Source organism: Neofelis nebulosa, chromosome 6, assembly GCF_028018385.1.
Source record: "Neofelis nebulosa isolate mNeoNeb1 chromosome 6, mNeoNeb1.pri, whole genome shotgun sequence".
In the NCBI taxonomy this organism is placed as follows: Eukaryota; Metazoa; Chordata; class Mammalia; order Carnivora; family Felidae; genus Neofelis; species Neofelis nebulosa.
Window position 1 is genome coordinate 133,568,823 of NC_080787.1, and position 26,070 is coordinate 133,594,892.

At 39.3% G+C, this 26,070-nt stretch overlaps 1 protein-coding gene across 1 annotated transcript; it reads right to left on the reverse strand.

Annotated features, from left to right (window-relative positions):
- Positions 1–20,043: 20,043 nt before the first annotated feature.
- Positions 20,044–20,758, reverse strand: SF3B5 (splicing factor 3b subunit 5). The gene has a single exon (XM_058736196.1). The coding sequence runs from the start codon at positions 20,625–20,627 to the stop codon at positions 20,367–20,369; it is 261 nt and encodes an 86-aa protein (XP_058592179.1). The 5' UTR covers positions 20,628–20,758; the 3' UTR covers positions 20,044–20,366.
- Positions 20,759–26,070: the final 5,312 nt, after the last annotated feature.

Sequence of the window (26,070 nt, forward strand, 5' to 3'; positions counted from 1 at the left end):
CTGACTGTCCCACATTCTGCCTTTGTATGTTTAGTTCCTTCGTAGAGGTACTTGTTCCTCTATCCCCATACTTCCTGTAAACCTATGCCACTCAGTTTGTTTTTTACATTCTGTATTTTGTTTCTCTATTTTGTGGGTCATTCACAAAAACACGTGGCTTGCAGTGATGCCTTTTTTTCCCGCATTCATTTGAGTTGGTGTTTAAAATTTTACTTAATAGGTATACAAATTGTGATGAGTTAGTCATATTCTAGTGGTTTCGCTAAGATTAGAATGATGACATAATGTAGGATCTGAAGGTACATCAACAGGAGTTAAATAAAAGGAAATTATTTTAGAAGAAATTCCCCAACCAGTTATCATTGTTTTATATATACAGCTATGTTCATTGATTCAGTATGCTCTGCTATAAGAGTAATCTCTCTTTAAAAATTTACTGATTTTATTTAATTTATTTTTTCAATGTTTATTTATTCTTGAGAGAGAGAGAGAGAGGAAGGGCAGAGAGAGAGAGAGAGGGAGACACAGAATCTGAAGCAGGCTCCAGGCTCCCAGCTGTCAGAACAGAGCCCAGTGCGGGGCTCAAACTCACAGACTGTGAGATCATGACCTGAACCGAAGTCAGACGCTTAACCGACTGAGCCACCCAGGGGCCCCCAAATTTACCGATTTGAAAAGAAATAAAACCTTCCCATATATTAATGAACTTTCTTGATTATGAGGGCTATGTTTTAAAAGTTTTAGATGTATAGAAGCAATTATTTTTAAATAATTAGAGGAATTCAGCTTATTTGTGTACAGACATGCTATTTTTAGTGGTGTATGTGGGGAATATTGAGTTTCATAGATTAAAAACCAGAGCTCAGTAAGGTTCAGTGTCTTTACCAAGTAAATATAGATATTAGTTTTATATTTTATCATATATGTATAACTTTTTAATAAGTATATGGGTTTTATAAATTTTTTCCAGACTTGATAATTTTTCAATGTTATGGAAATTTCATAAAGGAAATGGCACAATTATAATTATTCACATTTATTGGGTACCTACAGTGTGCCAGGCATTAGTTTACGCTCATTATGCATAATAAACTGTTTAGACTCCACAGCAAGCCTATAAATAGGTTTTAGAATTATTCCTATTTAATGGATGAAGAATCAGTCACAAACCAATTAGGTTTCTTTCCAGGTTTTTTCTTATAGCCAGCAAATGGCAAAGACAGGATTTGAAACTAGGCGGCTTAACCCCCTGATCCTTAGAGACCTGATCCTGAGCCTTAGATCCTAACCCTCCATGCTGTGCAAAGCCTGTATTAAAGTGTTCTAAGCAGGGAGGAGGAGGAAATCACTAATTAGTTCTCAGCCTGTACAGGCCAGTGGCCAATTTCCTCGTGGCTCCGGGGGACTTCTCCAGTTTCAGGGGGGCTTCAGGGAATCCCCATCCAAATAAAGCAGTGTGGGATAGATCTGAGAATACTCTTGAAGAGCAGTGGAAAGCCCCGGCCACCGAGACACTTGAAAGAGTCTAGCAATTTCCCTCCCTGTCTCTTCTGACAGAACTAGCCAGAGCTAGTTTACAGAGACGGCAGCAGGTCAAGAAACAAGTGGACATAAATCCTTTTGCAGATCGAGTCTGCGGAAGACCTTATTGCCTAGATCTACCATGCCTTCCAAGAACATTCAGCAGAACAAAGTTTGCATTCTGAAGATCAATTCTGAGGGAACTTAGGTGAAAAGTTGCTTGTCACACATGCCTTTTTATCCTTCATGCTGAACACCTCACTTTAGATCTTCAAAGACTCTGTAAAGGAAACCTTTCTAGAATAAAAAGACATTGTATTAAAGATGCAATTGATGGGGTGCCTGGGTGGCTCAGTGGGTTAAGCGTCTGACTTCAGCTCAGGTCATGATCTCGCGGTCCGTGAGTTCGAGCCCCATGTCGGGCTCTGTGCTGACAGCTCAGAGCCTGGAGCCTGTTTCAGATTCTGTGTCTCCCTCTCTCTCTGACCCTCCCCCGTTCATGCTCTGTCTCTCTCTGTCTCAAAAATACATAAACATTAAAAAAAAAAAATTTAAAAAGATGCAATTGATTTGGTAGGGGTTTGTTTGTTTTGTTGCAAAAATTCCTCTATATGTCTGAAACTTAAGTTTGAACACATTCTATTTTATTTATATTAAATGATATGAATTTATATTTTTACTCCCCCACCACCACATTTTATGGTTTTGAGATCACAATTTATATCTTTTTATCTTGTGTATCCCTTAACAAATTACTATAGTTACTATTACCACTTTTGTCTTTTAACCTACACACTAGCTTTATATGTGATTAACTAATCACCTTCACAACATCAGATTACTCTGAATTTTATTATACAGCCACCATTACTGGTGAGATTTAGACTTTCATATGCTCTCCTGTTACTAATGAGTGCCCTTTCATTTCAGCTTAAAGAAATCCCTTTAACATTTCCCATAAAGCCAGTCTAGTGGTGGTGACCTCCTTTAGCTTTTGCTTGTCTAGAAAACTCCTTATTTCTCCTTCAATTCCAAACGATAATTATGCCTCGTAGAGTATTCTTTGTTGGCTGTTTGTCTCATCAGCACTTTGAATGCATCATGCCATTCCCTTCTGGCCTACGTTTCTGCTAAAAAATATCTGCTCATAGACTTATGGGGGTTCCCTTTTACTTGAATTGTTTTTCTCTTGCTGCTTTTAAGATTCTTTCCTTGTCTTTAACTTTTTACACTTTAATTATAATGGGCATGTGCCCTGGTGTGTGTCTCTTCAGGTTCATCTTATCTGGCTTCCCTGGGCTTCCTGGATCAGAATATCTGTTTCCTTCCCCAGGCTAGGGAAGTTTTCAGCTGTTATTTCATCAAATAAATTTTCTGTCCCTTCCTCTCTCTCCTCTCCTCTGGAGCCCTATGATGCTAATGCTGTTCTACTTCATGTTACCCTATAAGCCTCATAAAACCAGCCTCACGCTTTCTCATTGCTCTGGTCTTTTGCTGCTCTGACTGGGCGAACTCCACTGTCCTGCCTTAAGTTCACATCCAGTCTGCTGTTGAACCCCACTAGGGTATTTTTGAGTTCAGTTACTGTATTCTTCCGCTCTGTGACTTTGATTTTGGTACTTTTTTAGATTTTCTGTCTCTCTGTTGCAATTCTTACTTTGTTCATCCATCCTTCCTCTAAGCTCAGGATGCATATTTATGACCATTATTTTGAACTCTTTATCAGGTAAATCACTTACCTACATATCTTTTTTGGGAATTTTACCTTATTCTTTCATTTGGAATATATTGTTCCATTTATGCAGATTCCTTGGCTCTTTTTGTTGGTTACAATGCATTAGATAAGATAGCCACCTTTCCCAGTCTTGAAGGAGTAGCCTTGTGTAGGAGATAAACCTTATTGTTCAACCTTGTCCTAGCCCTTGGTTGTCTCTCAAACCTCTGTGATTGTCCAGGCATCCAACTTTATTTTTAGTGGCTCCCAGTATCTGAGGGTGTGGCTAGACCTGTTAGTGTCCCAAAGGTGAAGAACTCAGGCAGCACCTAGATTCAGGCTCATTAGAATCCAGACCCTCTGTCAGCAGCTTGCAAATATACTTCTTCCAGGGGAAGACTGGGAGAAGACTTCTCCCTTTGCACTGAGCCCTGGGGATAATAGCCAGTTAAGAACTGTTGCTACTGTCCTGTTGAACCCAAGCCTTGTGTCCTGTTGAACCCAAGCCTCACTTGCACCAGAGCCAGACTATCAAGGAATATGACCTCTGGGTGGCAGACCCCAAATCTGGGGCAGCAGGCATGCACACAGGCTCTTCTCTTGGTCCACTGATCACCTGGAGCCCAGCAGAGAGCTAGCATAATGATGGTATCACAGGCCTCCCTGGTCTCTGGATTGGATTGTAATCATCCCTGGATGTGTGTCTAATTAGAAGCCTTCCATTCAAGCCACAGCCATGAAGACAAGATAATAGGCCTCTTTTACAGAAAGACTGGGGGTGTGTTTTAGTCTGCGGTCCCTTTGCTGTGCCCTGGGCAGGGGGTAGCTGGTTGAGAAGTATTTCTCCATTTGTAACAGTCCCCTGAAACCCACAAGCATAAGCCTGCTGGCCACCGGGGCCATGTGATTAAGAAGTGTCCCCGGAGCAGCAGCCGTAAAAGTTGGGGTGCCAGATGAGTGTGCAAGTCCGGCCCTGGAAGACAGTAGCGACCGACGGTAAGGCAGAGGGTGAGCACAAAGATAGCGCCACTGGCCTTCATCCCCAGAGAGCACCTCAGTAGGCTTCTTGATGTGTGCCAAACCAGAAGCCTGCCCCTCATGCTGAAGCTTCAAAACAAGCAAATAGGTGTTTTTCGCAGGAAGACGTGGTGTTTCAGTTTGCTGTCTCTGCACGGTGCCCTCTGGGTGGGAGCCAGCCAAGAACTATCTGTCCATATGTTACAGCTCCATGGAACCCCCAAATGCATGCCCCACAGAGCCAGGTAATAAAGGGGAGCCTCCTGGGTGGTGGCCACAAAAACCAGGGCACCAGATACATGTAGAAGCTCCACTCCGGGAAATACCAATGCTCTGGAGCATGGCAGAGGGAAAGCTCAAAGGTAGCATTCGCCTTCTGAGGTCTCTGGAGAGGATTAAGTTGGCTCTTACAAGTGTGTTTAATTAGAAGCCTACCCTTCGGACCACAGTTATGAAGATAAGCTAATAGGCCTCTATCACAGCAAGACTGGGTGCCTCAGTTTGTGGTTTCCTCTCTGCTGTGCCCTGGGATGGGGGGGGGGTGGTAGCTGTCTAAGAACTCTTTCTCAGTGTGTTACGGTCCTTTGGGATCCATGACACTAAGTCCTGCTGGCCATTAGATCTCAGCCATCTAGAGGTGTCCCTGGGGCTGCAGCCACAAAAGTCAGGGCACCAGACAAATGTGTAAGCTGCTTTCAGGAGATACTGGTGAGCTGGAGTGAGGCAGAGGGAGAGAGTAAAGGTGGTGCCCACTGGCCTCTGTCTTTGGAGAGTGCATCAGGAAGCCCCTAGAAGTGTGCTAAACTACAAGCCCGCTCCTTAGGGGGACACCTTAAGGTAAGCAAATAAGTCTCTTTTGCAGAAAGTCTGGATGCTTTTCAGTCAGACAGTTTTTCAGTTCACTACAGTCTTGTGGATCTTGTGAACGCAAGCTCTGTTGGCTTTCAAAGCTAGATGTTTGCGGGGCTTGTCCCTCAGGTGCAGGTCTTAAAAGTTGGGTTGCCAGATGTAGGGTCAAACCCTTCATCCCTCGGGGAGAAGCTCGGGGTTGTGAGTTCCCTCCTGATTGTGTGTTGACACACAAGGGGGTGAGGTTTATAGTAAAACTATGTCTCAGCCTTTTCTATCCACTTCGTTGTGGATTTTTTCTTGTTCACCCGATCTGTGGGTGTTGGTAGTTACTTTTTGGTTTTTTTTCCCCCAGAGGAAATTTTTCCATATGTGGCTTTAGATTCAGTGTGCCTGTGGGAGGATGTAAGTTCAAAATCCTCCTACATTGCCACCTTGAAATGGACTTGCTCTCCTTTTATTATTTTCAATTCTATTTCTTTATCAGAATACTTGCTCTGTCTCATTCTCCAATGATAGGAGACAGAGCTTTCTCCTGTTTCTATCCTGCCCCTTCTGCCTCCTTTGCCCTTTTCTCTCTATTCAATCCTTTCTTCATACTGATTGCAGGCTAATCTTCTAACAGTATAACTTTGAACAAGTAAATCTCTGCTCAGAAATCCCCATTACCCCAATACTCATAATATGGAGTCCAGACTCCTTTGTTTGGGATTTGGGGGTCTTTCACAATCTAGCCTCTAACACAGTGAAAACGTTCCATTCTTGACTTGCCCTGAATAACTCATTCTGGCCTCCTAAAGGGGCATCTTTCTAAAATACATACTTTTACCTGCACTTATTTTCTTGCCATCTATTCTATTTCTTCTAGAAATACCTCTCTCTTCTTCCTTTTGGTTTACCTGAGGCACATCCTTACTGAAATGCCAAGTTCAAGACCCATTTCTTTCAAAAGAGGGTCTCTGATTACATGTGCAGCCTAATTTCAGAGACATAACAATGTGGATAAAATGTGCATTTAAAGTAAACAAAATGCAATGTGTTGCATGTAGTTGACTGTTTAACAGCCTTAGTATAAGCATCTACAGAGGATAACTATGGTTTATTTTTGTCCAGCGTCCATTCGATCTTTTCCTGATAACTGTCCCCCTCTTTCTCTCAATGGGTCTATCCCCTTGCCTACCGTGAGATTTGGTACTTCTGGAAGCTTTGGGTCCACATACAATCCAGGGATAGAATACATGATTAAGGATAAATTAGTCAATGTATTAATACCCCTGACCAGAATGATGGGTTTAGGGAAAGACTGGGATTTGAACCTGGAACTAATAGCCCCTGGAGCTACTGGTAGCCTTCAGGAAATAGAGGCAGCACCAAGGAATCAGAAATAAGAAATTAAGAGAGAGGGGCGCCTGGGAGACTCTGTTGTTTAAGCAACCAACTCTTGATTTTGGCTCAGATCATGATCTCATGGTTCATGGGTTCAAGCGCCCTAGCAGGCTCCGTGCTGACAGTGGAGCCTGCTTGGGATTCTCTCTCTCCCTCTCTCTCTGCCCCTGCTCATGTTGTCTTCTCTCTCTCTCTCTCTCTCTCAAATTAAATAAATAAACTTAAAAACAATAAATTAAGAGAGAAAACCAAAGTTCTGGTCACAGGTTTAAGTCTTGGATCATAAATCACCAAGACAGAAGCATTTGGGCTGGTTAGTGACATGAGCCCCTATGTTCTCTTTCTGCTTCAGATGATGGATCTCAACATCTTCTTTTGCAACTAAAACAATCCTGACTTACAATAGGGGAGACAAATCCCTAGCTATAAAGATGCAATGAACAAACATTTATTACCTGCCTATCACATACCAGCACTGTGCTAAAAATGAGTAAAGTAGTCTTTCCATTCTAGCTCCTCTTGGGTAGGAAGGGACAATTCTTCACCAATCTTGCCCAGGTAAGTTTGGCGTTCTACTTGGATTCTTTTGTTCACCCTGAACGGAATAAATACAATTTCATGTATGTGGCTTAATCAGGAAGGATTTCTGTAAGCATACTATGTAACAGATAAAATTTGGACTTTATTAATCACATACTTGTGGTAAGTTCTACCCTTTTGAAAACCATAATCTCTCGTTACAAAAAATGAAGCCATGACACTAATTTAGAAGAATATAGACTTAACATTATCTCTTAAAACCAGCAGTGCTGTTTCAAGGAAGCTGTTAGTAAAGATACTCACACAGAAATTAGAGGATAGTTTGAATTAAATACTTTTTAGGTTTATGTGCCGTGCACTACTGATATTCAAGATTCAGTTACTTGGTGGAAATCTGGAAGAGAAAATAGTCAGCAAATTAGGCTGAAGAACAAAGAGAAGATGTGCCATTCTGGGTACAACACTTGGTGTACGTGTGTCGTGTTCATTTCGATGCTTAACATGGCAGAAATAAGCCAACTGATGTTGATTATTAACATGCTGGGCATATAAAATTGCATTGTAGCATTGCCACAAATAGTCTGACACCAAAATTTTCAGCAATTTAGAGTTAGTCTGAAGAAATCATACCACTTAAAGCTCATAAAAATCAATATTATCACATACATATCTGAAAAAAATGAGGTGATTATTATTAATACTAATTGGAATTTTAAAACTCAAAGCCTAAGTGAAAACAAAGCTTCTGCAGAAATCCATACATGTATTGTATTATTATTTGAAACTTAAAAATGGACATGCACAGGGGCACCTGGGTGGTGTCTGACTTCAGCTCAGGTCATGATCTCAAGGCCCATAAGTTCAAGCCCCATGTCGGGCTCTGTGCTGTCAGTTCAGAGCCTGAAACCTGCTTTGGATTCTGTGTCTCCCTCTCTCTCTGCCCCTCCCCCACTCACGCTCTGTCTCTCTCTATCAAAAAATGAATAAACGTTAAAAAAATTTTTTTCAAATGGACATGCACATACAGTAATAACCAATTTTTACCTTGGTAATTGCCTAGGACCTTCTGTCTAAGGCAAAAGTAGGCTTTTATATAAATTAAAAATGATACTTTAGAGAGGCACTTGGGGGTCTCAGCCGGTTAAGTGACCAACTCTTGATTTCAATTCAGGTCATGATCTCACAGTTCATGAGTTCAAACCCCACACTCAGCTCTGTGCTGACAGTGTGAAGCCTGCTTGGGATTCTCTCTCCCTCTATCTGCCCCTCCCCAGGTTGTTCTCTCTCTCTCAAAATAAATAAAAATAAACTTTAAAAAATGATACATTAGAATTGAAAGGGACCTTAAAGTTCTTTAAAGTAACCTAGATGTACAGCAAATTTCTCATTATAGAGGAAGGGTAAATTGAATATGTACAAATATATACATACAAATATAGGCATGAGGCAGGCCTAACTTGATACAGAATAAGTTTGAGGCAACAGGCTTTGAATAGCAAAGAAACTTTCTGTATAGTGATATCTACAATCTACATATCTGTATCTATGTATCTATACCTACCTATTTAGGGGTGTGTTTGTGTGTGTGTGTGTGTGTGTGTGTGTGTATGTATGTATATATGCATGTATATGTATATATGTATATATCCTAAAAATTAAAATAATCCTCCCAGAAATACTGAACCAATAACACTTGTCTCCAAACATTGACTCTCTCAAGGGTGGCTATTAGGAGAAACACTGGCCTTTTACTGCATACCTCATGCTGTGGCAAAGGCATGCCCTTTGGATGGCTCTCTGGTAACAGCATCTAGACAGTTCCATCTGCCTTCCCACTAGAAATATTTCCAAGAGAACTGGCCTGGGTAAGGTTATAGCTTGTTTCTCATTATTGAATTTGTAGTGAGCAAACTTACTGGCTTCACTAGTGAATAAATTAAAAAAAAAAAAAACAACCACTTTTGTTAAATAAATTCACCACCCTTAATTTTTTTTTTTCAGAGATTTGATAGAGAGGCATAAGAAACCAGCTCAAATATAATTAGTACATTAAATGTACTCAAGTACTCCTAATACAAATGAGTAACCTCTCCAACCTTCTATTATACCAACCCATAAAAGTATATAAATATTACTTAATATTCTATTTTCCATTAATAATGCTTATTGTATAAAAATAAATGTGTGTTTTCAAACTATGGAATCCTTTACAGAAATATGTCATATTTACTACCTTAATAAATCCTGCCTCTGTGACACAAACTTCAGAGTGTGTGAAATTTAATTAGCACCACTTGTGTCAGTGTGTGAATTCTGAAGAAGTTCTAGGGCTGAGAGAAAAGGTTAAAGATGTATTAGCTTCACTACACTAATTATCTGTTAATTATCTTATCACAGAACAGCAAGAATCATGAGGAGATAAATGGGAAGGGAGATAGAACAAAAGCCAGAGAGAATACTGAAGAGAGAAAAAATGAATGTCAAATCAGCTTACAACCTCACGAGTGTAAATATATTAATTTTTCATAATTCAGACTCTAATAATTACAGGTCCATTTAAATTAAGTAGAAGACAAGGTGCATATTTAGTCCTCTGCTACCACATTGTATTCATCAACCCCAAAGTGGGTCCTTTCTGAGATGTATTTATCTTTGATTTCATTTTCTACTACATATTGGGGATACTTTATTTTTAGCAAAATATCCTTTCCCCAAGAAATTAAGGGCAAGAATTCCCATGTAATCTTATAAAAATGCATATTGTGAAACTGCTTATTCAATCACAAATATATTTTGAGATTTACTTTGCTTAAGTCTTCCATTTTATGTGAAATGTCAAGTTATTTGGGTATTTGATATTTTTCACATCACTTATTTGTATGTCAAGTGATAGGAACAAGTGTGAATTTCTTTGAAAGATATTGAGACTAGGGGGAAAAACCTATCATGCTTATCATACTTGATAGTACTAAAATCATTTAGGTGAGGTTTTTAACACATCACAATACATCAGAGTTATATTTTGAGCCTAGAGGGTGGAAAGATGCATAATCAATCTCTGTTTAAGTCCATCTCAACTTTACCCAATCTCCATTGCTTCTTGTGTATTTGCTCATGGGTTCACTTACTCATCATTTAACACATAAAGTTATTGAACACCCGCTGTTCTAGAACCTGGAGATCCATGGGTGTACTGTGTTTTCCTTATTTAACTGTGACCTTATTTTTATCATATTTATATATCTTCTGTGCTCAGGACTGTGATTTACATGGTCTGATGATGGATTCTACTAGGTTGATGGTCAACAAATATTATTAAAGTGTCTACAGTGTGTTGGATACTAAAGTACCTGGTGAACAATATCAGCTAAAATCATTGTCTGTGCTTAATACTTTATTACCTAAAGTTTGAGATAACCTAGTAGGAAGACACAAGTTATGAAGAGATGGCCAAGCTCTACATTGTGTTCTTTTGAACTCATTTTTAGAAAAATTTCTTCCAAGGCTTATCCTTTTTTGCGTGTGTTTTTTGAAAGACGGATGGAGTATGTAAGGATAAAGGAAGGGCTCTTGACATAGGGAGTATAGTCAATAATATTGTAATCTCTTTGGTAACAGATGGTAACTAGACGTCTTGTGGGGATCGTGGGGCTTGCGGATAACTTCGTAAGGTATCAAATCACCATGATGTACACCTGAAACCAGTAAGATATTGTATGCCAGTTATACTTTATAAGAAATGAGGAGATATGGGGCGCCTGGGTGGTGCAGTTGGTTAAGCCTCCGACTCTTGATTTGGGCTCAGGTCATGATCCCAAGGTCGTGGGATCAAGCCCTGTGTCAGGCTCTGCACCGAGCATGGAGCTTGCTTAGGATTCTCTCTCTGCCCCTCCCCTGCTTGTGCTCACTCTCTCTCTCAAAATAAACAAACAAGCATTAAAAAAAGTTTATAAAAAATGATGAGATATATTTTATAATTCACTATTAAAGGTTAAACAAAACAAATTTAAAGAAATCCTCTTTCAAGAGGTTGGGATGGTTAAAATGCTGTGTGTGTGTGTGGGGAGGGGGGTGGTTAGACAACAAATGAAAACAGTAGGAGGGAAAGGGGACACGGAGAAAGAGAGAGGGAGCAGCTGAGGTGGGCCCAAATGAAAAGTACAGAGTAGAAGGAGCTGCCTTATAGAGACAGTTGAGAGTCTGCTCAAGAGTCTGTCAGTCCTCATTTCAATCCACTGATTGCCTTCTTCTCCAGACTGTCAGACCCATAAAGGCTGTGACCCCGTGTGTCTCGGTACATTCATTAAGTGAACGGTTAATAGTAAAGGTTTTGAAAATAAGAACTCCACAACTTCTACATTTCTTTTTTTTAATTTTTTTTAACGTTTATTTATTTTTGAGACAGAGCGAGACAGAGCATGAACGGGGGAGGGCCAGAGAGAGAGGGAGACACAGAATCTGAGGCAGTCCCCGGGTCTCGAACTCACGGACCGTGAGATCATGACCCGAGCTGAAGTTGGACGCTCAACCGACTGAGCCACCCAGGCGCCCCGCAACTTATACATTTCAAAACACATGATACACATCTTTCCCCCAAGTAGGACACCTTGCCCACCCCTAAGGGGACATAGTGAGGGTGTTCCACTCTTTGAAATAATGAAATGCTGGAAAGAGTCTAAGTGCCCTGAATCAGGCAATGGATATATAAATTGTAGTTATATTCCCATAGTGTAGCATTAAAAAAATAAAGTACATATCTATATCTCTCAATTGGGATATATCTCTAAAATAAAATGTGTGAAAAAAGCATAGAATTATATGTACAATATAATACTATATACATGTATATATATATATATACACACACACACATATACACAGCATATATACAGACACACATACACACAGCATATACACAGACACAATTTTATCAAGATGTAATTCACATACCATACAATTTACTCATTTAAAGTATACAATTCAATGGTTTTGATGTTTTTAATTTTTTTTAAATTACAGTAAAATACATATAACATAAATTTTTCCCATTAAAATTTTTTTTAAGTGTAAAATTCATTGACATTAACTACATTCACAATATTGTGCAGCCACTACCACTGTATTTTCCAAAACTGGTTCATTGCCCTAAACAAAAATTCTGTAACTATTAAGCAATAATTTCCCCTTACGCCTCCCTGCAATCTCTGGTAATCACCAATTAACTTTCAGTCTCTATGAATTCACCTATTCAACATACCTCAAATAAATGGAATCATACAATATTTGTCTTTTTGTGTCTTGTTTATTTCATTAATATAATGTCTTCAAGATTCATCTATGTTGTAGCATGTACCAGAACTTCATTACTTTTTATGGTTGAACGATATTCCATTGCATGTATTACATACTATATTTTGTTTATTCATTCATCTGTTGATGGACACTTAAAGACTGTTTTCACCTTTTGGCTATTCTGGAAATGATGCATTGAAATTGGTGTACAAATATCTGTTTGAGTCCTTGCTTTCCATTCTTTTGGGTCTATACCTAGAAATGAAATTGCTAGTTCATATATAATTATGTTTAGCCTTTTGAGAAACTGCCAAATCATTTCATTGATATATTTGTTAAAATACAAAATTACAAAACACCTCTATAGATAGATGATAGATAGATAGATAGATAGATAGATAGATAGATAGATAGATAGATAGATGATAAATATGTTTGGTGCACTGGGTAAACTGGAAGAACACTTACAGAAGTTATTTTTGTCATAAGGATAGGATACACATAAGGAGAGAGAAAAAACTAGGCTAGGAGTGATCAAAGGAAACAGTTTTTTCTGTAATGCTTCTTTTATTTTTTAGAAGGGCTACATATACATACATTATTTGCAGAATTATCTTAAATAGTTAAGAGGAAAGGACATTTGGTAAAATATAATCAGTTGTAAATTTGAGGTAGAAGGAATATCCATGTTACATTATTCTTTGTACGTTTTTTATTTTTTTAATTAGAAAAAGACAATTTTTTTTGAGAGAGAGAGAGAGAGAGAGAGAGAGAGTGTGATTGGGGAAGGGGCAGAGAGAGGGAGAAAGAGAATCTTAAGCAGGCTCCACAACGGGCATGGAGCTCAGTCTCACAACCATGAGATCATGACCTGAGTCAAAATTAAGAGTCAGATGCTTAACTGACTGAGCCACCCAGGTGTCCCAAAAAAAGACAACTTTTTCTAAAATGTACATTATCACTTGATCCTCGTATTAAAATTGATGAAGGAGATAGGACCGTGATATTATCCTCATTGTGAAGGCAGAATTCTGAAAAGGACAGTGGTGGACCAGAACCAGAGACTAAGGCTCTGGGCTACCAGTGGGAGGGCTTGGTGAGGAGAGGGAAGCTGGGGAGGTGGGCACCCTAAACTCTTTGATGCAGTGTATCACATCCCCTGAATATACCTACTTAATTTTTCTCCCATTCTTAATGGTATGATGACATTTCTGCTTCGAAGGCCATTGCTTTTGTGGGGCAACATGGACGAAGAAAGGATAAGGTTCATTAAAGCAGAAAGATAGCATGATAAGAGAAAAGGCTGGGAGACAAGATAAGAACTGAGAACGGTGGCTAGGAAATGAGCGAAGTGGAGAAAAGAAGGGATTCTGAGGTCATGCAGATCAAAGAGACAGAGGTTCAAAGGGCCATTTGTAGCAGACCATTTGTGCCGTGTGAGAGATGAGATGTATTCTTCCATGTCCTGGTGTCCTACCAGTGCCCCTCACCCTTTCTCAGTTTTCAGTACTTCTGTGCTAAGTGATTGAGTGGGCAGGTATGTGTGATGTAAAGAAAATGAAGGACACGGCGAGTCTGAAAGGAATGTGGGATGTGAGATAAAAAGCCAGTTAAATTAAGAACAAATTATCATCTCTCTAAAGTAGAACAATTGTTGGCTGCTGTATCACTCACTATTGATCCCTGATCAGTACACATTGTCCAGAAATAATAAAATTAGAGAACAAAAATGTCCAAATTCCTCAAAAATATTGTTTTTTTTTTTATGCACTTGCCCTGGAAAATAAACTTAATAGCTTTGTAACTAATTTGTACAATATAAATCTCTTTTCTTTCTAATATCTTAAAGTTGCTAGTCCCGGAGAGATGAAAAAAAATCAGAGCTGAGAACTAAGAATGCTTTACTCACAAAAGGTATTCATTTTCAGTTGAGGGAATTACAATCTAAGAAGGAAAGGGAAGTTCTCTGTGGCTATGAGTTCCATCTACACATTGCCACCAAATTCATTTTCCTCATGCCCAGTGTTGAATACATTTCTCTATTCAAATTCCTTTCCTTACAAAAGCAGTATATCCCAAAGGTATTTCTCAGAATCATCTTTACAAGTGTTTCTTGAGGAAAGAAAGTCCAAGATCAAATAAGTTTAGGAAGTGATGAGTTAAGAAAAATTTCTTACTGCAGAACTTAAAAAAAAAACCAAACCTAATCTGAAGCATGAATCTCCAAGCAGTGGGACATTTCTGAAACTTATTTGACCAAGATATTCCCCTCTCTTTATTCCCCCTTCCCCAGCCCCAAGTCTATAACTTTTTATGGAATTAGAATTCTGCAAAACATAGTTTTAGAAACAATGACCTACCCTATGAGAGCCTGGATCCTGGAACCAGATCTGAGTGTAAGTGCCTTAAAACTTAACTAGCTCAGTGATATTTAGCAAACAATTTAAGTTTTCCTGTGTCTGTTTGCTTACTGGTAGAATGGGATAATAACCTTCCCAGGGTTGTTGTGAAGATTTATTGAGATAATATATAAAAGTTTTGGGCACATAGTGAGTACTCAGCAAACAGTAGCTGTTATCTCATTGTTATTCTGGAATTTGAAACTTAACTTGCTTTTCCAGCCTTATGAAAAAAGCAGGAGCCAGAGTGGGAAATCTTATAACCCACAAGAAGTTAATGAAAGTAATGGAAAGGTTTTAAATAGGAATGAGTGGTTTGAATTCTCCCACCCTTGCTAGGACAGCTGGTATGATCTCCAGAGGCTCATAATGCCTTGCCATTGTCTTAACACATACAAATCCTACTTCTCACTCAAGGTCCTACTTATCACTCAAGCCTCTTTCTTGACAATGTCCTCATTTACTCCCTCACTGGCAGTTTGCAATCATCTCTTCTTGTAAACTCTATAGCCTTTTTTCCCTATATCTTTCTTCAGCACTTACCAGTTGCTATGACAAATGGAGTTGTTAATGTGCTGCTGTATTTACTTCCCTAACAAGCATCCTTTTAAGGGCACGGTCCACATCTTGTCTCATCTTTGTAAGCGTAATACAGGGATTTGTAGTATTCACTACATACTTGTAAAATGAAAAACATGCTATCACCTTACAGTTCACAAAGTGGCTTTCAAACTACAACATCACTGTAAATAAATATAGAAAGTTGATTTTCTCCAATTAGCAGAAATCTGTAAGTCTGGAGCTTTTTCCAAGAGTAGTTTCTATCAGAGCATTATTTGCTGCCCTCCTGTGTTTGATAAGAGTATTATATTTTTACCAGAACTGTAACAAAAAAAAAAAAAAAAAAAAAAGAGAGAGTACCAGGCTCAATAAAATATATTTGGACTGCACTTTGTTTACTTTCAGAACCTTGAATGAATATTTTCCCGTGCAAATTATTTTTCCTTTTCCCATTAAAATTATCTGCATTCAATACATTTCAAGCTACATTTTTTTTTACTTAGATCTACATGGTATATAAGAACTTTCCATATTGGTCTAATACTCCTTCTACTAAATCTAATGTACTAAGCTTTTTATATTTCCATTTTTTAAAAATCTGAGACAAGAACTAATCTCAAACTATTCTAATGTGATTTTTATATATTAGACCTGCTTGGGCAACTGTATATTTAAGACTGTACTTTGGAGCTAGAAAGACCTGGTTCAGATCCTGACTTAGCCACATAGTCATTGTATAACCTTGGGTAAATTTCTTGTCTGACACTTTTTCCTCTATAAAACAAAGGTAATACCGCTGATAGATCACATATGATAAAACACTTAGCACATCATAAAAGCAATCAATATGTTAGCTATTATTACTATTTAGGAAGCATGTTTTCAAACATCTTTTTTCTTTAGAATTACCTATTTTGGTGAAGTTGAAGACTGCAAAAGGACATGAATTAGAATGGACCCAGTGTATTATCTGGATTAAGTTCTGTCTTTCCATATTCAGTACTCAATATTTATTGAACACTTGTGATGTGCCAGGCACCATTCTAAACACTTGCCCTTGTACAACTTAACAATATAAATCCTACCACTTCAGGGGCACCTGGGTGGCTCAGTTGGTTAAGTGTCCGACTTTGGCTCAGGTCATGATCTCACGATTCGTGAATTCAAGCCCCACACCGGGCTCTGTGCTGACAGCTCAGAGCCTGGAACCTGCTTCAGATTCTGTGTCTCCCTCTCTCTCTGACCCTCTCCCACTCACACTCTGTCTCTCTCTCTCAAAAATAAATAAACATTAAAAAAAAATTAAAAAAATAAATCCTACCACTTCATGACATCTTTCGCTAAGTTATTAACTTTCTTTTAAATTCTTGCAGTTTTTAATTGTGCACATTACTTATTGGATTCTTTTTTTTTTTTTTTTTTTTTTTTTGAGAGAGAGAGAGAGAGACAGAGACAGAATGTGAGTGGGAAGGAGCAGAAAGAGAGGGAGACACAAAACCTGAAGCAGGCTCCAGGCTCTGAGCTGTCAGCACAGAGCCCGATGCGGGGCCTGAACTCAAGTGCGAGATCATGTCCTGAGCTGAAGTCGGAGGCTCAACCGACTGAGTCACCCAGGTGCCCCTGGGTTCTTCATACAAGCTACCCCATACTATGTATCCAGTCCCTTCCTCTCTATCTCCAGTGCAGGTTGTCACCTCTCCTGGTTTACTGTCCTGCTATAGCCTCCAGCTAGAGATGGGGGCTCACCCTCATGCCACTTTGTAAACCTTTATCAAGTTTTTTAAGGATGGGGACTTAAAACTTGAATCTCTCCTACTCTCGAACGTGAGCTGGGGGAAAAGGCATTAGTGTGGATACTTTTATTGGATTGCTGACAATCACAGTTTATTTTCTGTTACCCCACCTCAGTCTATTCTCAACACAGCAGCCAGAAGGATCCTCTGAAACAGTGCATTGTTTTCTTCGAAGTGATGTCTCTCTTCATTCATTTCTTGAGAAAATGCCTGCCAAATACTCAAGTCTAAATAACCATAGTTCAATCTACTGTATGTTTTGTTTTGTGTTTTTTTTTTCAAGCAAAAATGATGGGCAAGGATTTCAGGGAATCTGTGAAGTTAACACTTTTCATAATACTGAGGTTTGCCATTGTTAGCCACTTTAACATTCGTACAGATGATACAAAAGCAACAGAAAGTAAACTAGCAAATCCGCACGAATCAAGGTAGTGGCACCAAACTACTGGCAGTCTTCGTATTTTCCACTGCCACGCGCTCTCAATAAAAACAAACAAAACCACAAAGTCAACTCGGTTTCACTTAAAAATGTGCTCTCTGCAGTAAAAAGTAGTAATTTTATGAAATCTTAGTCCTTGAGGGCGCATCTTTTGAAAGGTTCGTGTGGCAAAATTGGTGGTATGCGTAAAGCGTTTCTGCTGCTTCCAAAGGACGATGGTTTTCTCAAGGAAAAGCACTTATTATTTGAGTTACAAACTGAACTGGCTTTCTCCCCGCCCCCACCCAAGGAAAACCATTTTACTTGAATGACTGACAAACCATAGTTACTCAGAATTAGGTATTCGGCAGACATTTTCTTGAAAATGAACCGAGTGGGCCGGTTGCTTCAAGGACAACAGAAGACAGTATTTGCTACCAGTGATCACAGTGAAGCTATCAAGCAAAACTTAAAATTGTTTAAAACTTACACCATCACTGTGAGTTTTTCAGCTTCCCAATACCATGAGACTTTCCTAATGACATCAGTGGTGATATTAATAAATGTCATTTTTTGATGTATAACTAAATGTGTCAACATTGAAAGGCCTCTGTAACTCAGTGAGCCAATACTTCCCAAACAACAGATGCATGGTGTTACAAAATCATATATGGGTAAAGGAGCCTTTCAGAGTTCATGATAGATAAATGAAGAATGAAACATAACAGAATTTAACATAACAGAATGAGCAGAATGAAAAGTTCATTGATCAAAGTCCATAACTTTTAAGAAATTACCACTTGTTGGGGTTTTGCTAGAGAATTAAAGTAAAGCCACAATTATTTGAAAAGGCTATTAGAATATTCTTCCCTTACCACATATTTATGTGAAGTGGACTTCTCAAACTTCAACCAAAACTTCGTATCACAGGGGTGGCTGGGTGGCTCGGTGGGTTAAGCGCCTGACTCAATTTTGGCTCAGGCCATCTCACAGATCCAGGAGATCACGCCCTACGTCGGGCTCTGCACTGGCAACATGGAGCCTGCCTGGGATTCTCTCTCCTAATATTAATAAACATTCAAAAAAACTTCATTATCACAAGAGTTTGAATACAGAAGCAGATAGGAAACCCCAGTTGTTTTCTATTAAGCCATTGAAGACATCCGCAAAACTAGTTTTTTTAAAAAAAGCCATTCTCACTAAGTTAGTTTTGGAAAAATATTAGTTATTTATCTTTAAAAATATTTATTTTGAGAGAGAAGAGTGCAAGTGGGGAAGCAGTTGAGAGGGAGAGAGAATCTCAAGCAGGCTCTACGCTCAGCATGGAGCTTGCTAGATGCTGGGTCAATCTCATGCACGTGAGATCATGACCTGAGCCAATATCGAGAGTTGGGCACTCAACCAACTAAACAAACCACCCAGGCACCCCTTTTTAAAATTTTTCACAAGGTTTTTTTCTAACATGTAATGGTTTTATTATTATTTTTACATGAATTAGTAAACCTTTTAAATTTTTGTTTTAATTTCTTATTTGGTTAGTATCAACAACTATAAGTCTCACAAACAGACTATGGGTTGGGGGTGTGTGTGTGGCGGGTGGTCTTCAAGAATTTTTAAGAATGTAATCAAGTCCCAAGGCCAAATTGTTTGAGAATTGCTGATCTAAATTACATCAGATTACATTACTTAATAAAACCATTACTCCCAATGACTCCCCATTTCGCTCAAGTCCTTGCGTTGGCCTACCAGGCTCTATTCTTATCTGTTCCTCCTCCATTACCTATCCCTCTGTTCTTCCCCTTGCTCACTCCCTCCAGCCATATTTGCCTCTTTGCTGTTCTTCCAGTAAGCCAGACAAAACTTCATTATTAGGACCACTGCACTGACAGTTCTCTCTGCCTAGTAAGCAATTCCCGCAGTTTTCCACAGGGCTATTTCCCTCCCTTCCTTAAAGTCTTTGCTCAAGTGTAACCATCTCATTAGTCTAACATAAGCATCGTGTTTAAAACTGCAAACCTACTGCTACTCCCATCCTGCACAACACCTTCTAATACTTGCCTGTTTATGTCTACAGTTTGTGCAGTCTCCCTCGCCCAAGTATAACATAAGCTCTAAAAGCATAGCGAAATGCCCACCACATAGAGCTCAACAAATATTTGTTAAATGCTGAATGAAAGAACTCGTTTGACAGCCTGTTACTTTTCACAGTCCCAAGGATGCAACTTGCATGGATAGGAGTGGGCAATGCTAGCAAAGATTTTTTGAATGGAAGAAAAAAACGAGGGTGGGATACAGTGATCAGAAACCTCAATACTGAAGGCATTATGGGTCTGAAAAAAAGCTCTTGGAAGAAGTCAGGGCTGGGGAATATTATAAAGGTTGTGCAAGGCGGACTTAACTGTCTGGCAATGAACTGGCCCTGGGCTCAACCCCGCCACCGCTCATCCCCTTCTCCACTTCCCATACCTCAAGCCTCTCCCGTCTCCTACGAAACCAAAGTCACCAGAGCCCTCCCTGGACCCCTCCACCCGAACACAAGTAGTCCACACCAAGTGACTGAAAAATTTCTAAACTTTATAGAAAAAGCAACGACAACAATCAACTAGCCAAAAACGAGCCTCCAAATTCCGTCTCATTCCAGTGCCTTCTCCCCTCTCTGGCTGGCTTCAGGATCTCTCCACCGTCTCAGTTCTCAGGGGTCCTGATGGTATCCCAGCGCTGTGTTCCAAAGGGTCCACAGGACGGCGGGTCAGGCGGGACGCCCTCGGGTAAGCACGAGAAATAGGAGCCATGGAGAATCGATCCACTTGGTACGGAAACAGGCGGGAATGACGGCAAAAAGGGAGGAACTCAGTAGATGCTCCCGCACAGCGGTCTCAGTTCTCCTCCGGCTTGTCGGCTGGTGGTCCGCAAGGCTGCAGCATTTTCTCCATCAAGTTGAAGCGGACTCGCGCTTTGCTCTCATTCTCCGCAATGGCAAAGTAGTTCAGAAGGTCGAAGTGGCCCATGTAAGAGCAGTAGGAGTCGCGGTGCTGGTTCACCAGCCATTCCCACTTGGTGGTGTCGGCGTGACCCGTGCCGATGTACTTGGACTGCAGGTGCTCCAGCTGACTGTGGATGGTGTAGCGGTCCGTCATCTCGCCGCTTTCCCTTTGCTCCCAGGTCAGAGGCCACAGATGAGAACCAACAGCTCTAGATTTTCACGCGGGAGACAGGCCGCGGCAAGGAACCTACAGGCCCGCGCAGTCGCAGACGAATGGCGTCACAGCGACGAAGTTGCGTGGACTCGCGGTCCTAGGGCTCAGAAGCGGAAGCGGCTGTGTTTTTTGCCCTGCAATTGGAGTTGCCTAGGCGATACTACACGTCGGTCGCCCCCCCCAAAGAGAGCCCCGCCCCCTTCGTAGAGCGTTGCATTATGGTTCAGTTAGTGAGCCTTTTACTAACAGGGAGCTTTGCATGCTGGGACCTGTGGTCTCTGAGGGTTCGTGCACGTCCGTTTCTGGGAACGGTAGTCGCAGTTTACGAGGCCGCCGGCGGCCTAATGGAGTGTGGCGTAGGGGAGGCGGGGAGCATCCTTGGAGGTTGAGAGCTGAGAAGAAATGGGAAGCTCAAGTAGGACGGGGCCACAGGCAACTGTGAAAATAAAGTCGGTATAATTTTGGTTTCGGAACGAATGTGGCGGCGTGGCAGTCCCTTCCCAGCCAGGGGTGGGTGACCCTGAAATCAGTCGCCGCCGAGTTCTGGCCCCAACTATGTGTCGTGTAAGCTATGTGGAGTGAACGTTATTTCAACGTTTGCAGGGCCGCCGTTTCCTGCCCGGTGACCGAAGTGCTAAACCAGTTCTGACACGTTCCGGCTCCTCACCAAGCCCCTCCTTCCTCTCCGGCTTCTTAATTTGATAGTTTCCCTCCAGCCCCTCGCCCCACCCTACACACCCCCCGCCTGTATTTCTCAACATTCCGTGCAGCTCGCCTGTCCAATTCTTTGTACTAGGTGTTCCCTCCGCTCGGAATGCTTTTGTTCCCTTGGCTAACGACTTCTCTCTTGAAGTCAGCTCAAAAGCATCTCCTTGAAATCGGCTTTGGCCATGCCAGACAGATGTAAATTGTGCCTCCTTTTCGCGTCTTGTCCGTCTCTCTTCATATTTTCGCTTTATATATGCTACTTTTGGGTTTAAGAACTTCCTCATGTGAATTCAAACACTTGGGAAAAGTAGTTTACGTTTTCGATGGTATCTTTTGTCACATGCTTCTTTTATGTTATCTTTTTATGATATCCTTATGGCCTGGCAGAGATTGTATTCTCGAAAAACATTTGATGAATGGATAAACAACTGTATGGCAGCCAAATAGAAGGAATTCTTTACTGGGAGAAAGAGAACTTTAAAATAGTTTTATTCTGATACAAAATCCCAGCTATGTACAGATGAGAAAGTCTACAGATCTAATGTACAGCATGATGACTGAAGTTAATATTGTATTGAACGTTAGAAATTTGCACAAGAGAATAGATTTCAGGTGCTCCGAACACGCACACACACACACAAAGGTAACTGTTAAGAGATGGATATGTTAATTAGCCCGACTATAGTACAATCACTTCATTATGTATATATATCAAATCATGTTGTACACCTGAAACATAATTTAAGTTTTATTTTTTAAAAGAAGATTTAAAGGAAAGAAAATGACAAAAAAATGTTCCTTATGGGATCAAATGCCTGTGCCAAAATGAATACGAAAAAAAGTCTTACTCTGTTTAAGCTATTATAATAAACATCTGTGGATTCACCATCCAGATATATCAAAGCTTGCCATTTTGCCATTGTTTCCAACGTTGTTAAATAAACATGAAGTTCTCTGTGTTCCTCTCCCTAATCTATTCACTTCAGGAAACTAGCTTGAATTGAGAGTTAATCTTTCCTGAGTCTGGTTGTTTGTTTTTGTTTTTTAATTGCTAAAAGTTTGTGTATCCAAGGTGTTATTGGTATGCGTGTTGTGAAACTTTACATAAAATGACACCCTGTGGGTATTTTCCCTCGTCAGAATCCATGTTGATGTATGCAATTTTAAAAATTATTTTTTTAATGTTTATTTATTTTTGAAAGAGACAGAGAGCGAGAGCAGGGGAGGCGCAGAGAGAGAGAGAGAGAGAGAGAGAGTGAGAAGGAGACACAGAATCTGAAGCAGGCCCCAGGCTCTGAGCCGGCAGCATAGAGCCTGATCTGGGGCTGGAACTCACAAACTGCAAGATCATGTTAGACGCTTAACCCACTGAGCCACCCAGACACCCTGATATATGCAATTTTAATGCATTTTTCCTGTCATGTAGTATGCTATTGAATTAATATACCATAATATATCCATTATCTCAATAATGGACATTTAATTTTATATTTTTGCCATAAGAAACAGTGCTGCAATAAATATTCTTGTACATATATTCTTATACATATGAAGGAGTTTCTTTAGGGAATCATATATATAGGTAAAAATTTGTTGAGATAGGGATGAGTGTCTTCAAGCTTTGCTAGTTATTTGCCAAATTGTTGTCCAAACTGGTTATACCGATTGGTGCTGCCAAGAAGAGAATGAGAATTCCTTTTGATCCACATCCTTCCCAAAACTTGGGGTCCTCAGACATTTAATATATGTATTTTTAATTCGAGGGATGGAGCAGAATTTCATTGTCTTTCATTTGCAATCCCTGCTTACTAGGGAGATGGCATGTTTTTTATGAGTTTATTGGCCCATTATATTTCTGATTTGTGAGGTGCATATTCATATTCTTTGACAATTTTTTTATTGGGATGTTTGTCTTTTTCTTACTAATTTTTTAGGAGATCTTTGTATATTCTGGATACCAGCCTTGCTAGTTATATGCAATGAAAATATTTTTTTCCAGTCTCTAATTCATCTTTATATCTTCTTTATGATAACTTGTAAGAGGTTAAGTTTAAAGTAGTAAAATGTATCAGCCTTCCTTTATGGTTTGTGCTTTTTGCAATTGGATTAAAAAATGAAATGAAGCAAAACACTTTTTTACCCTAAGGCCATAAAAAATAGTTTATTTTATTCTAAAAGGTTTATAATTTTGACTTCTATATTTTGAAATTTAATCTACCTGAAAGTTTTGATTTGTTTGGCTTTAGGGATCTAATTTTCAAATATTTTCCTATATGGCTAACTAGTTCACAGTGATAACCATCATTCGTTAAATTGTACCACCTTTCCCTACTCATCTTTAATGCTTCTGTTGTATATGCACAGATCTGTTTCTAAGTATTATGTTCCATTAGTCTCTTTGTCTATATCCTCATTGGTAACACGGTAATTATTATAATTTTTTTTAATTTTTTTGAGATGGTGCTTATTATACCTTTATAATAGGTCTTGATATCTGGCAGGGTGAAACCTGTACAATTTCTTTTTTTTTTTTGGAAATGTCTTAACAATTCTTGATCCTTTGCTCTTCTACATGAATTTAGAATTGTCAGTAAAATCCACATGGAAATTGTGATTGAGTAGTCAAACAAAGCCACAGAAATTAATATTATTTCCATTTCATTAAGAATGATTCTAAGGGGGCGCCTGGGTGGGTCAGTTGGTTAAGTGTCTGACTTCGGCTCAGGTCATGATCTCACAGTTCACGAGTTGGAGTCCCGTGTTGGGCTCTGTTCTGACAGCCCAGAGCCTGGAGCCCACTGCCAGTTCTGTGTCTTCCTCTCTGCCCCTCCACTGCTCACACTCTGTCTCTCTCTCTCTCTCTCAAAAATAAAATCAACATTAAAAAAAATTTTTTTAAAAAGAATGATTCTAAGGATATGAGAGAATTCCTCAAATTCAAAGGCCTTTAGACCTAGATGGAAAAAACTGAGGGTTGATCGGGGGTGGGAGGGCAGGGAGGGTGGGTGATGGGTATTGAGGAGGGCACCTGTTGGGATGAGCACTGGGTGTTGTATGGAAACCAGCTTGACAATAAATTTCATATTAAAAATAAATAAATAAATAAATAAATAAATAAATAAATAAATAAATATTTGGAAAGAAAAAAAGAACTAGATGGAAAATACATTTACATGTAGTAATTAACAGCTAACGTATATTAATTTGCTGGGGCTGCCCAAACAAAGTACCACAGATTGGGTGCCTTAAGCAATAGAAATTTATTTCCTCACAGTTCTGGAGAACAAAAGTCCAAGATCAAAGTGATGGCAGGGTTGGTTTCATTCTGAGGCTTCTTTCCTTAGCTTACAGATGGCCATCTTCCCTCTGTGTTCCTCTGTATATCTGTGTCCTAATCTCCTCCTATAAAAAGACTGATAACGCAGACAGCCTCCCTTCTCCTATCCTGCCTGCCACTCCCTTGCAGTATATTCAATAAACTTCTCTAAAAAAAATAATTAATTTAAAAATTTAATAAAAAGGCCAATCATATTGGATTAAGGTCCACGTATATGACCTCATTTTATATAAAGGCCCTTTCTCCAAATGTGGTCACATTGAGTTATTGGGGGTTAGGACTTCATCATGAATTTTGGTGGGGGGACACAATTTAGTGGTAATGGTTTTATACAGTAATGAGGAATATGCAAGAAAACTTGTTCCTTTTTACATATTTGTAAATTTAATTAGATTTGTGAAACCAGTTTACGTGAAAAACCTTTATTTGTCCTCAGACAATTGCAATATTTACAAGGAAAATGCAACATTATTACATTAATAAATGTGGTTTAAAATGTTTAAGAGTCAAAATTTGGAGTGGATCTAAATTTTATCCAAAGGCCTATTAAGAGTGATTGTGAAATTTTGCTAGACTTATGAATGGTTTAGGATTAAAAAAAATTTATTTTAACGTTTATTTATTTTTGAGAGAGAGAAAGAGCGCAAGCAGGGGAGGAGCAGAGAGAAAGGGTGACTCAGAATCCAAAGCAGGTTCCAGGCTCTGAGCTGTCAGAGCCCAACACGGAGCTCGAACTCATGGACACTGAGATCATGACCAAAGTTAGATGCTTAACTGACAGGCGCCCCATGAATAGTCTAGGATTTTTAACTGAATTTACAAGCTTAAGGAAAAAAGGCAGGTTTTTGATTTATAACTTTAATAAACTAAAGATTAAGTTTTAAAATCTAAACAAATCTCTGGATGATATCTTGTACATTTCCCCAAATGACCCTTAAAGTCACCAAGAAACCTTCCATTTAACAAGACCAGCTTGCAAATAACGCAAAAACCCTGCTTCAATTTGAATTGTAATTAAATTAATTTTAATTTAATTTATTTGGAGAGGATTGTCATCTTAACTATATTGAGCTTTCTTATCTATGCACATAGGAAGCATTACATTTTGTTTTTTACTTCTACTTTTTTTACTTCAAATAAAGCTTGGACAATTTTCCCCATAAAGGTCTTTCACATCTTCTGTTAGATTTATTCCCAAGTATCTGCTATATATACTTTAAAATGTTCCTTATGACCTACTAAGGAATATCACAATTTCTTATGCGTATTGGCAATAAAGAATTTTGGTCTGTAACCAGTGACCTTGGAGAAGGCATGGGAAGACATTCCAGGAGAGCC